This window comes from Anguilla rostrata, chromosome 1 (genome assembly GCF_018555375.3).
Source record: "Anguilla rostrata isolate EN2019 chromosome 1, ASM1855537v3, whole genome shotgun sequence".
NCBI lineage: Eukaryota > Metazoa > Chordata > Actinopteri > Anguilliformes > Anguillidae > Anguilla > Anguilla rostrata.
Window position 1 is genome coordinate 59,030,448 of NC_057933.1, and position 13,751 is coordinate 59,044,198.

Genomic DNA, 13,751 nt, shown 5'->3' on the forward strand with positions numbered 1-13,751 from the left:
GATGTCTTTTTCTTTGGTCAATAACGTTAGACCAGGTGAATTATTGTTTTCTTCTGTATCCTGCTGCAGAGAACTGCAGGAATAAAGGCTAAGAAAACTTTAGGACTCTCTTGTAAATTTGACATTCACTACAGCATGCTTTCTCTGAGAAGTAAAATTGTAAAAATTGCACTAAAAAAATTAATAATAGAATGTGTGGGCTTGAAAAGGGAATTATGCAGACAAAGTCTGCAGAGGAATTACTGGCCCTGAGCCATTTGTATATAAAGTCTGTCTACTTATCACCCAACACAGTGGCTACACCTGTCACCATGCCATAGTGTAGACTGAGGGATCCAAGACTCAAACTCGCAACCATCTTATAAGTCTAGTTTCCTAACCACTGTGCCATTCAACTGTCTGAGTATATTCTGAGCACTTCCTACGTCCAACTGGTAATGTGACTATAAGGGAACGAGGCCCCTAAGAACAATGAGCAAAGAAGGCTCCGGAAGGAGGCCTCAGGGCCATGCTGCTGAGAATGTGGGCTGTACATCTCCGGTTTGTGCTTACGGTTGTAGTTTTCCTATCCATAGCCTCTGCACAGACTGATAAGTATTTTAATATATAAAAAATACTAGCTGCAATTACGCAGTTGTTTTACACAGAGGAAAATGACATGCCTGGTGCGTAACAGTGAGCCATTCCAGGTCTTTCTAAATTCAGGTCAGTATCAGTGAGCGGAATCCACCCACAGACACCAGGAGGCCCAGCTGCGTCTTGTAAAATCCGGAATGGCTCAAGCTGCTATGCGTTGGAAGCTATGTCTTCTTCCATCCCCGATTTGACCTGAATACTTACCTGCCATATTTTCATATTCAGAGGTCGCATTACCGCAGGATTCTGCATTTTTCACACGGGACGGGGAAAAAAAAAGAATGAAGAATGAAGCAGATGGATTGATGTGGCTCGCATTAACTTCTGAATACAAAACACACACAAAATATGTTATCTCTAGCCACCCACTGCAACAGCAACAAGGTTGATTGACAAAGTGATTTCACGTTGTATGCTCTTTGGTTTTGACAGTGAATGTGTAAACAAAAGCACAGCCCTTCAAAAGCTCATGAAAAAGCTGAAGATTTTGACAGTTTAAGGAGGAGGTTGATTTTGTGATCTGATGCTTTGGACACCTGTTGGAGAGTTAGCCATCTACCCTATTACAGAATGTATATGTAAAAAGGGCTCTAATTCCTACACAGACCACCTGATGTGGATGTAAATACCTTCACTTTAACCTCACATTTTATGTCAATTCAATGTGCTGGATTACAGAGCCATAACAAAAATTGTGTCCCTGTCCCAATACTTTTGTATTGAACTGTTGAAGAGAAAATTTACATGCATTGGTGTATTGGAAGACTGCACAGAGAATTACTCTGTTACCAACATTAGAAAGAAAAAATCATCATGTTTTTTCCGATCGTATTTAATGGTGTCAGAGTATAAGAGAAAATAAACGCTAAAAACAGGCCAGGACTCACAGTTGTTGATGTAAACACTCAGCCAGTTGAAAGGGTATCTCTTTAAATAAGCAAACACATTTTGAATACCCTCAAGAATCCATAAGCAGTAAATAAGCTGTGGACTGTATCCAGAGCTGTTGCACCTCAACTTCAATAGGCCAGTATTCAGTTTCCAACCACATCCTCCCAGCATTCCTCAGTCACACAGGACCCGTCATTTTCTATGAGGGAGCTATTTATGAGTCGCACCCCTTTCTGTGTTTACCCTAATTAGGAGGGGTTCTGTGTTCCTCTAATTGTTCCCCCAATGCACCGCTGCGGTCCGCCCCTCCTCTCACCACTTCCTCTCTGCTTTGGTCTCGGGCCTACAGGAGGAGAAGAGAGAGAGCCCAGGAGGATTGTGGGCCGTTCCTGCTGCCGCCTACACTGTGTTAACGAGGTGCCTTCGGGAAGGGGTAAGACTCCTGCAGGGGGCCGTGCGCAGTAATGATCATCCTTTACACCCCGTAGGTACTGTTTGCTCACTGCTAGGCAGTAGGCCACATGTGCACCTGGAGCAGGGCAGTATGGGAGAGGCCTGCTGGCTAACCCAGCTGCTAGTGCAGTACACTGACACAGATGCACAGGGTCAGCTGTGCGGTTGGTGTCTGGAGTACGCTGTGATTTTATTTTCACTAACTAAAATGAAAGTGTTGGAGCGGAGGACTGGATTCCTGGTTGGTGCTATGTATAGAATCTGACATATTTATTAACAGATGGGTACGGTGCGAGAAAAACAGCTCCGTAGATGAAAGCTGGAATGGAGTGTCTTGTAGACATACTGAAAGAAAATGTGGCACTGTGGAAAAAATGGTACTGTCACTGCTGTTCATTTTCATTTCCTTCGTATCTGAAATTTCCCATTTAATATCGTGTATAAATAATCAGCTCCTTCATGAAGAAAAATAGTAGCATTTGCTTTGACCTTTTTCATTATTGCAGTTGCTAGCAAGTGCTAGCAAATTGTGTGACTTATAGACAAAAAGCTGATGGGTGCAATATATTTTGCATAAGTAATTATACGCATATATCTTGTTTGTATCCAGTGGCTTCTAGGTAATAATCTTGATACATTTTAGCAAAAGGATCTGTACTAGAAGTCCAACATTGTTTGCTCAAATAAATAAAACAATGTATTCTAAACAAAGCGCAGTGCAAAATATTTTACAAATGTTTTTGTGTCAATCAATTAATATCCTGTTTAGGTATCTTAATGGCTTCTGATGGTCATTTCACTACCTGGCTTCCTGTGCTGTTCCGGAATCATTGCAGGGGTCATGTTGGTTCTGGGAGAGGTTCTTTGCCTGTAATAGTTGCAGTAATGGAGGAATAAGAAAGATGGACAAATCATTATTGCTCATGTAAATGTTTGAATCTGTGGGGGTGTATCACTTAATTTCATAGCTGTCTTTTTAAACTGAATATAAAGTGCACCAAAGCTTTATTTTACACGCACAATTTGCTTCCATGTGATTTGGCTTTGAATTTTGCTTCATAGTTTTCCGGTATTGGTAATATGAGGAATCTGGTTGCTGCTGAGTTTATGCTTGCAATACTTGCAAACAGATTGAAATTAGTAAACATTAATTTGGGAAAAAGTGAAGTCGGAAATAAGCATATTACTGAACATACTCATCATCTCAAGCAAGGGGCATCAAGAGGACAGGCATGAATTATACAGAACAAGACACTACAGAAGTGGGTCATACCAAGCCCATCAAAGGGAACAGAGAGAAGAACACCAGAGTGTAGTGTGAAACCAGTGTGCAAGCCTTTCGCTGTACATTTTTAATGGGGGGACATGGCTGTACAATATGAAAGAACACAGACTGGAGCTCAAAGCCTGTCCCAGGCTTCAAAAGTGCGGCATGACAGCAAGACTCTGCGGACTACAGTGTGTGAACTCTCACATGTTTCCGTAGAAACTCCGTAGAGTGTGTCTCGTAGACTGCCAGCACTGAGCCCTAATTAGCCCAATAATTAGGGAGAGGATTTATTTCCATTGGTGTTATTGCTGAAAAGGTGCGTGCATTATTATCGCTGAATTTGAACATGTTTCAACTGAAAGTCCATTTTCTTAGGACACGAGTGCGCAGAAAGCCCTTTCCATAAAAATAATTTTAGTAACGTTCATTTTTCATTAAATCGGCAGCACAAAATGGCCGTCTCAACCCATATGCGCTATAATCCTTCCATGTGGCGAGGGCTTTGAGTCCCTGCTGTGGTGCTTTCTGTACAGTGATCCCGTCTCTGTAACCCTGTCTGTTTTTCTCCTGTCTGAATGAAAAAGGTGCACAAGGAATGCTGACTGTCCTCTCAAAAACACTGCAATACAATGTGCCATTTATTCTGTGATATTCCTCAATATCAGAAACACTTTATGGAAAGTATTTTAAAAGCTGCTTTGATTGTTATAGTGCAGTCAGTATACTCTGTCAGCATGTAACTCGAGTCAGCACTGCTGAAGTGTGAGAGTGGCTGTTTCCTGCTGTGAAAAGGGATGTAGTCCCTGCAGGTGTATGAGAAAAGACTCTGTTGAGAGCTGTATGGAGGACAGGGAGGAGCAGCTATGAGGAGCAGAGCTCAGTGTTTCTGTACAGGGAGGAGAGGTGATGAGGAGCAGAGCTCTGTGGTTCTGTACAGGGAGGAGAGGCGATGAGGAGCAGAGCTCTGTGTTTCTGTACAGGGAGGAGAGGCGATGAGGAGCAGAGCTCTGTGGTTCTGTACAGGGAGGAGAGGCGATGAGGAGCAGAGCTCTGTGGTTCTGTACAGGGAGGAGAGGCGATGAGGAGCAGAGCTCTGTGTTTCTGTACAGGGAGGAGCAGCTATGAGGAGCAGAGCTCTGTGGTTCTGTACAGGGAGGAGAGGCGATGAGGAGGAGAGCTCTGTGTTTCTGTACAGGGAGGAGAGGTGATGAGGAGCAGAGCTCTGTGTTTCTGTACAGGGAGGAGCAGCTATGAGGAGCAGAGCTCTGTGGTTCTGTACAGGGAGGAGAGGCGATGAGGAGCAGAGCTCAGTGGTTCTGTACAGGGAGGAGAGGTGATGAGGAGCAGAGCTCTGTGGTTCTGTACAGGGAGGAGAGGCGATGAGGAGCAGAGCTCTGTGGTTCTGTACAGGGAGGAGAGGTGATGAGGAGCAGAGCTCTGTGGTTCTGTACAGGGAGGAGAGGCGATGAGGAGCAGAGCTCTGTGTTCTGTACAGGGAGGAGAGGCGATGAGGAGCAAGCTCTGTGTTCTGTACAGGAGGAGAGGCGATGAGGAGCAGAGCTCTGTGTTTCTGTACAGGGAGGAGAGGTGATGAGGAGCAGAGCTCTGTGTTCTGTACAGGAGGAGAGGCGATGAGGACAGAGCTCTGTGGTTCTGTACAGGGAGGAGAGGCTGATGAGGAGCAGAGCTCTGTGTTTCTGTACAGGGAGGAGAGTGATGAGGAGCAGAGCTCTGTGGTTCTGTACAGGGAGGAGAGGCATGAGGAGCAGAGCTCTGTGGTTCTGTACAGGAGGAGAGGCGATGAGGAGCAGAGCTCTGTGGTTCTGTACAGGGAGGAGAGGCGATGAGGAGCAGAGCTCTGTGGTTCTGTACAGGGAGGAGAGGCGATGAGGAGCAGAGCTCTGTGTTCTGTACAGGGAGGAGAGGCGATGAGGAGCAGAGCTCTGTGTTTCTGTACAGGAGTGAGGCATGAGGAGCAGAGCTCTGTGTTTCTGTACAGGGAGGAGAGCTATGAGGAGCAGAGCTCTGTGTTCTGTACAGGGAGGAGAGGCGATGAGGAGCAGAGCTCTGTGTTCTGTACAGGGAGGAGAGGTGATAGGAGCAGAGCTCTGTGTTCTGTACAGGGAGGAGAGCATGAGGAGCAGAGCTCTGTGTGTTCTGTACAGGGAGGAGAGGCGATGAGGAGCAGAGCTCTGTGGTTCTGTACAGGAGGAGAGTGATGAGGAGCAGAGCTCTGGTTCTGTACAGGGAGAGAGGCGATGAGGAGCAGAGCTCTGTGTTTCTGTACAGGGAGGAGAGGTGATGAGGAGCAGAGCTCTGTGGTTCTGTACAGGAGGAGAGGCATGAGGAGCAGAGCTCTGTGGTTCTGTACAGGAGGAGAGAGCGATGAGGAGCAGAGCTCTGTGGTTCTGTACAGGGAGGAGAGGCGATGAGGAGCAGAGCTCTGTGGTTCTGTACAGGAGGAGAGTGATGAGGAGCAGAGCTCTGTGGTTCTGTACAGGGAGGAGAGGCGATGAGGAGCAGAGCTCTGTGTTTCTGTACAGGGAGGAGAGGCATGAGGAGCAGAGCTCTGTGTGTTCTGTACAGGGAGGAGAGGTGATGAGGATCAGAGCTCTGTGTTCTGTACAGGGAGGAGAGGCGATGAGGAGCAGAGCTCTGTGGTTCTGTACAGGGAGGAGAGGCGATATGAGGACAGAGCTCTGTGGTTCTGTACAGAGGAGAGCGATGAGGAGCAGAGCTCTGTGGTTCTGTACAGGGAGGAGAGGCGATGAGGAGCAGAGCTCTGTGGTTTCTGTACAGGGAGAGAGGCGATGAGGAGCAGAGCTCTGTGGTTCTGTACAGGAGGAGAGGCGATGAGAGCAGAGCTCTGTGGTTCTGTACAGGGAGGAGAGGCGATGAGGAGCAGAGCTCTGTGTTCTGTACAGGGAGGAAGGCGATGAGGAGCAGAGCTCTGTGTTTCTGTACAGGGAGGAGAGGCGATGAGGAGCAGAGCTCTGTGGTTCTGTACAGGGAGGAGAGGCGATGAGGAGCAGAGCTCTGTGGTTTCTGTACAGGGAGGAGAGGCATGAGGAGCAGAGCTCTGTGTTCTGTACAGGGAGGAGAGGCATGAGGAGCAGAGCTCTGTGTTTCTGTACAGGGAGGAGAGGGATGAGGAGCAGAGCTCTGTGGTTTCTGTACAGGGAGGAGAGGCGATGAGGAGCAAGCTCTGTGGTTCTGTACAGGAGGAGAGGCGATGAGGAGCAGAGCTCTGTGGTTCTGTACAGGGAGGAGAGGCGATGAGAGCAGAGCTCTGTGGTTCTGTACAGGGAGGAGAGGCGATGAGGAGCAAGCTCTGTGGTTCTGTACAGGAGGAGAGGCGATGAGGAGCAGAGCTCTGTGGTTCTGTACAGGGAGGAGAGGCGATGAGGAGCAGAGCTCTGTGGTTTCTGTACAGGGGGAGGCGATGAGAGCAGAGCTCTGTGGTCTGTACAGGGAGGAAGCGATGAGGAGCAAGTCTGTGTTCTGTAGGGAGGAGGGATGAGGAGCAGAGCTCTGTGGTTCTGTCAGGAGAGAGGCGAGAGAGCAGAGCTCTGTTTTCTGTACAGGGAGGGCATGAGACAAGCTCTTTCTGTAAGGGAGGAAGATGAACAGCCTGTGTTGCGGGAGGAAGGATGGGACAGCTCTGTTTCTGTAAGAGGAGAATGAGGGCAAGCTCTGTGTTCTTACAGGGAGAGGCATGGGGCGGCTCTTTCTGTACAGGAGGAGAGGCGATGAGAGCAGAGCTCTGTGGTTCTGTACAGGGAGGAAGGCATGAGGAGCAGAGCTCTGTGTTCTGTACAGGGAGGAGGGGAGAGGCAGAGCTCTGGTTTCTGTACAGGAGGAAGGCTGAGGAGCAAGCTCGTGTTCTGTACAGGAGAGAGGCGTGAGGAGCAGAGCTCGTGTTCTGTACAGGAGAGAGGCGATGAGGAGCAAGCTCTGTGTTCTGTACAGGGAGGAGGCGATGAGGAGCAGAGCTCTGTGTTCTGTACAGGGAGAGAGGCGATGAGGAGCAGAGCTCTGTGTTCTGTACAGGAGGAGAGGATGAGGAGCAGAGCTCTGTGTTTCTGTACAGGGAAGAGGCGATGAGGAGCAGAGCTCTGTGTTTCTGTACAGGGAGGAGAGGCGATGAGGAGCAGAGCTCTGTGGTTCTGTACAGGGAGGAGAGGCGATGAGGAGCAGAGCTCTGTGGTTCTGTACAGGGAGGAGAGGCGATGAGGAGCAGAGCTCTGTGGTTCTGTACAGGGAGGAGAGGCGATGAGGAGCAGAGCTCTGTGTTTCTGTACAGGGAGGAGAGGCAATGAGGAGCAGAGTTCTGTGTTTCTGTACAGGGAGGAGCAGCTATGAGGAGCAGAGCTCTGTGTTTCTGTACAGGGAGGAGAGGCGATGAGGAGCAGAGCTCTGTGTTTCTGTACAGGGAGGAGAGGCGATGAGGAGCAGAGCTCTGTGGTTTCTGTACAGGGAGGAGAGGCGATGAGGAGCAGAGCTCTGTGTTTCTGTACAGGGAGGAGAGGCGATGAGGAGCAGAGCTCTGTGTTTCTGTACAGGGAGGAGAGGCGATGAGGAGCAGAGCTCTGTGGTTCTGTACAGGGAGGAGCAGCTATGAGGAGCAGAGCTCTGTGTTTCTGTACAGAGAGGAGAGGCGATGAGGAGCAGAGCTCTGTGGTTCTGTACAGGGAGGAGAGGTGATGAGGAGCAGAGCTCTGTGTTTCTGTACAGGGAGGAGAGGCGATGAGGAGCAGAGCTCTGTGGTTCTGTACAGGGAGGAGAGGCGATGAGGAGCAGAGCTCTGTGGTTCTGTACAGGGAGGAGAGGTGATGAGGAGCAGAGCTCTGTGGTTCTGTACAGGGAGGAGAGGCGATGAGGAGCAGAGCTCTGTGGTTCTGTACAGGGAGGAGAGGCGATGAGGAGCAGAGCTCTGTGGTTCTGTACAGGGAGGAGAGGCGATGAGGAGCAGAGCTCTGTGTTTCTGTACAGGGAGGAGAGGCGATGAGGAGCAGAGCTCTGTGGTTCTGTACAGGGAGGAGAGGCGATGAGGAGCAGAGCTCTGTGTTCTGTACAGGAGGAGAGGCGATGAGGAGCAGAGCTCTGTGGTTCTGTACAGGGAGGAGAGGCGATGAGGAGCAGAGCTCTGTGGTTCTGTACAGGGAGAGAGGTGATGAGGAGCAGAGCTCTGTGTTCTGTACAGGGAGGAGAGGCGATGAGGAGCAGAGCTCTGTGGTTCTGTACAGGGAGGAGAGGCGATGAGGAGCAGAGCTCTGTGTTTCTGTACAGGGAGGAGAGGCGATGAGGAGCAGAGCTCTGTGTTTCTGTACAGGGAGGAGCAGCTATGAGGAGCAGAGCTCTGTGTTTCTGTACAGGGAGGAGAGGCGATGAGGAGCAGAGCTCTGTGGTTCTGTACAGGGAGGAGAGGCGATGAGGAGCAGAGCTCTGTGGTTCTGTACAGGGAGGAGAGGGGATGAGGAGCAGAGCTCTGTGGTTCTGTACAGGGAGGAGAGGCGATGAGGAGCAGAGCTCTGTGGTTCTGTACAGGGAGGAGAGGCATTAACAGACTGGCTGAAGGGGGTTTGGGCAGGAAATGTCTGACCCCCTCTCCAATAGAGCCCTGATCACATTGACCTTGCATGTGGGCGACATGTCTGACACTCAGGGAGCTGTATTTGCACAGCAGTCCAAATCGGATTTAGGTCTGGCCACAGCTGAGTTGCTGTAATTGCTTTTGACTGGATCCTGTCCAATCCAATTGTGCAGTGGTCAGACAAGATCTTAATTTTGCATGCTATGTAAGTACCTCTTTGGCTGTAATATCACAACAGAGCATGGGTTTGGTTTCTCTGTTTGGACTGGTTTTGTGGTAACAGTAGAATAGTGTTTTTCATGTAATGTATTTGACATTGAATTTATTTTAAATATTAGCAAAAATTAGTGTCTGGATTAAAAAAGAGAAACATTCATTGAGAGAACTTCATCAAAGCCCAATTATTTTCACTTAAAAGCGGCTTATAAAACTGTCCGCTTCAGTTATTGAAAGGAGAAAGCGTGAATCCATGTGGTTTATACAATAGATACTGTAGTGTATTGCATTGTGCATAAGATTTTGATGCTTGTGATGGAGATCATACAAAATAATTTGAGAATTGTCTCATTTGAAGTTCTATATTTATTATTTGAAAGTTTGTAACTGTCCATCATCTAAATAGCTATTTTGCTAAAATTAGTTTTGATTTAGTTTTGTAATTTTTGATTTTGTTATTAAGCATGATTAAAAAGTAGATATGTTTACTATAGGGGTGGTTCCCATCATGCTTTATTCTAGTCAAGGTGTGAGTTTTTTCCAAGAGGACATGATTACACTGTGAGGAAGAGCTGCTGGCTCACAGTCCACTGAGCTCACAGACTCTAGGACTATATGGCAGAACCTGCCTCAGGATGAAAGCTTTGTGTACTTCCTGAGCATTCGGTTCTTAATATGCAATGTTTTATTTACTTTTTTCCCCTCCTCTCTTTATTATTGTGTTTTTCCATGGCAATTTGCATGTCTTTTGGTAGGCTTTCCATGTTTTTTCATGTTTAGTTATTTATTTCTGTTTGAAGCGAGTAAAATAAGTCATTCTGTTCTCCATGCTGTTCAGTATAGTATGTGTAATGGATAAAATATGAACTTCATGGCAGAACATCCTACATTTGGGAATTCTACAGACAAAAATACTACCATCCCATACGTAAAAAATGATGTATTTGGTAGAAACGTATGTCATAAACAGATGTTTAATGAGATGTCAGATGAGATGCCGTTATTCCATTGATGCAGATTCCTTTTTGTAGAGCGATGTCGGCGTTAATGTATAGTGGCTGCCGCATAATGCACAGATCACTCTGGCTCCCCAGTGTGTTAATTAGATGGCTGTCCTGTTGGTTGCATTATGGGAACGCAGTGTGCTGCCGTAATGTGCTGCACCACAGTTCTGGGGGATGGTGTGCTGGACAACGTGCTTTTCCAGAAGCAGTCGCAGCCACCTCAGCGGCATCGCCGGATGTCTGTGCAACTCTTATCATTCCTGAATAGACTGGATTCAGGTGTGGTTTTAAATGGCTTGATTGACACATCGCTCGCTCATGGTTTGAACAATGTGGTGGTATTGCTTTCCTCAACTATGTCACTTGTGTAGCCCTTAGTGTTTTATTTGAGATTCTGTATGTTATGTTAATGTCTATAGGCCCAGTGTCTGCTGGCCCACTACATGTAACAGTTAGTGTGCTAGCCTAGCTAGCTATCTTTCATGGGTGGAGAGAGGAAAAGAAACAGAAACAGCTAGCTAACTGTGGATAGCTAGTTAACCAGGCAACTAAATAACTATCTAGCAGTTAAGTGAACTAGAACCAGAACTACTTCTGCTGCAGGAAGGAAATAGAGTAGTACAGTACAAATGGGCTGTTTTATATTTGACAAAAGACACGCATTACAACAGCATATCTGTCCTCCTCACACGATCCACAATTCCACCTCTGGTCCAGATGTATTAAATCCCGTTATCGAATTCACGTTGTGCCAGTGCCAGTTGTGGCCAGCAGTCTAGCAACTGCTGCCTGATCATTTTGTATATATTTATTTTTAAAAATATGAACAGGCAAATTCCCATATATGAAAGACATATTGGGTTATGTTACAAATTCTGGGTACAAAGATGGGTGCAAAGCAGAGAGGGTAACGGATATAGAAGGGACCATGGCTGGGAATCGAATCCCCACAAGCCTGACCTTGAGTAGCCACTTGGCGTACAGTACTTGCGTTGAGTACTATTTCAGCTTATAGCTATAGTAGCATTATCCAAACAAGTTCATGTTTCCTACATTCAAATACAGTGTTGTGATAAAATTTGTGATTTCCTCTATTATTGCATATTTTTCACACTGAATGGTTTCTTTAGACAAAATGCAATATTAGACAGAGGATGGGAATAAACAAAAAACACGTTTTTTTAATTTAATTAAATGAAAAAAGTAATAAAAAAAACTGTATCTCCTATGTGAAAAAGTAATTGCCCCCTTAAACTTACAACAAAACGCTTCCTGTAATTTGCTATCAATCTTTCATATGGCTTTGGGAGAATTTTAGCACACTCTTTTTGCAGAACTATTTTAATTCAGACAAATTGGTAGGTTTCTGAGCATGAACTGTTTCAGGTCCTTCCACAGCATCTCTATTGGGTTCAAGTCAGGTTTTTGACTTGGCCACTCCAAAATAAAAAATTTTTTTTAGACATTCAGATGTGGACTTGCTTTTGTATTTTGGATTATTATAAGATAGATAAGATAAGATATACTTTTATTGAACCCTGTGGGGTAATTTGTCCTCTGCATTTGACCCATCCTAGTTACTTAGGAGCAGTGGGCAGCCACAGTGCAGTGCCCTGGGACCAACTCCAGTTCTGAGGCCAGTGCCTTGGTCAAGGGCACCTGCAGGAGCGCACCTAACATGCATGTTTTTGAGTGTGGGAGGAAACTGGAGTACCCGGAGTAAACCCAAGCGAACACGGGGAGAACATGCAAACTCCACGCAGAGAGGATCCGGTCGGACCCAGATGCATAACCCAATTACGCTTCAGCTTCACCTTCAGCTCACAGGCTGGTGACTGGACATTATTAAGAATTTTCTAGTACAGAGCAGAATTCATGGTTCCTACATTAATGGGAAGTTGTCTAGGTCCCGAGGCAGCAAGGCATCACACTACCACCTCCATTCTTGACTGTTGGTGTGATGTTCTTACTCTGAAGTGCTGTGTTTGTATTTGTATCTGAAACGTTTCCCTTTGTCTAATTACATTTTGTCTGAAACCATTCAGCATGACAAATAAGCAATAATAGAGAAAATCATTGTCCTGTAACTTTGTCATCTGTTGTTTTATCTTGCCATATTAAGGAAATGTGGTTTTATTGTTTGCCCAAAAAATTAAGGAGATATTCAAAATAATGTAAATGAAATTTTTATAAATGTAAAATGAATAACTCTTAACTTTAGTTGATTTGGTCATTTTATTAAGAAACCATCAAAGTTTCATTAAGGAAACATAACTGTGAGCATATGATGCTTGGCATTGATGCATAAAACAGATGGCAATATGGTGTGTTATTACTTTAACAAATGTGTTAAAAAGAACAGATATGGTGTTGTTACAAAAAAGTTAACTTATAGAACTGCTCAACGTTCTGTAAGATGCAAATATGTTTTTGCACCTATAAGTGTGCCGTTGAAAAACAAATTGGCCTGCGTGGGCAAAAGAGAAGCACTGCTTGAAACTTACCAGAGGCTGTTTACCATACAGTTCAGAAGAAAAGGGCAGTGAAATTTAGAAAATAAACAAAAAAAGTTTAATGGTTACAAAGCTGAAGAAACATCACTAGTGAAGATGGCAGACATGCCATCTGCCGAGCTCAGCCTTCCTGGGGCCTGGGGTTGGGCCCCGTACTTAAACAGCTACTTTTCAGGGTTTCACACAATAACTACAATGGCCTTGCTCCTTACAAACAGGAACTTCTGTATCCTCTGACCCCATGAATTTCAGATAAACTGAAAACAGCAGTACATTAAAGCTCCAATTGAGTTATTTCTATCATCCGTAGTTTCTTCCTTATCAGGTTGAAAGGGCACAAGCAAGCCAGAGCTGGGCCAACTGGGTCATGTTTATTGGGAATGAAATTTCGTGAAGTGCATACACCAATATTTTTCCATTTGATTTCCTTTCTGGTGACCTCTTTTTTCCACACTGGTGCAGAATTTTAATAACAAAAGGTGATTCAGTTGTGTAGTAACGCTATCAGTTTCTACTGAAGCCTCTTGTGATTCAGTATTGGTTTTGGCATTGAGGTAGCCAGTACAGTTTCACCTGGAGAATCACTTCGATATTATAATGAGTAGGCATGGTAGTGCTGTGTATTTTAGGTATAAATATTATATAGTGTATTTGCAGCTAGGATATCAAAGGCTTTGGCCTTTAGGCTTCCAACAGTCTGAAGTCAATAACGGTCTACAGATTTGCATTTCTATCTTTCTGTCCACAGTAGGGTCCAGCAATATTGTGATTTTTTCAATATCCATATATTGATGGAAAATATGTAAATAATTGAATATACTCAATATTTTATAGTATAACATGGCTCGTGATTGTACGTACACTGTAAATACACACTTCATGGTTCAGTAACAATTCATTTCTTTATTATTTTACTGTTGTGTTCTCAGCCCTGCTTTTTCAGTCACCTGAAATGTTAAAAACAGTATTGTGATGTAAGATTTGATGATACTGGGGAATCCTGAATCCTAAGAATTAAGCACAATTTATACACTTGAGTCAGAATCATATATTGATTCAGACTTGCTTGCAACTTAAGTCTGTCACATTTTCTGAATATTCTGCCCGAATAACTGAATATGGAGTATTGATGGGACATACAGTGCCCTTTGAATATCCTTAGAGGTGATACACAT

General features: G+C 45.4%; 1 protein-coding gene across 5 annotated transcripts in view; it reads left to right on the plus strand.

Annotated features, from left to right (window-relative positions):
* The window catches only part of ulk4 (unc-51 like kinase 4), a 111,118-nt gene that overhangs the window by 20,070 nt on the left and 77,297 nt on the right, over positions 1–13,751 (plus strand). For all 5 annotated transcript variants that reach the window (XM_064345605.1, XM_064345587.1, XM_064345594.1 and 2 more), the window contains exon 19: positions 1,877–1,960. In XM_064345605.1, the coding sequence (XP_064201675.1) occupies positions 1,877–1,960 (84 nt within the window). The remainder of the gene's footprint in view (positions 1–1,876; positions 1,961–13,751) is intronic.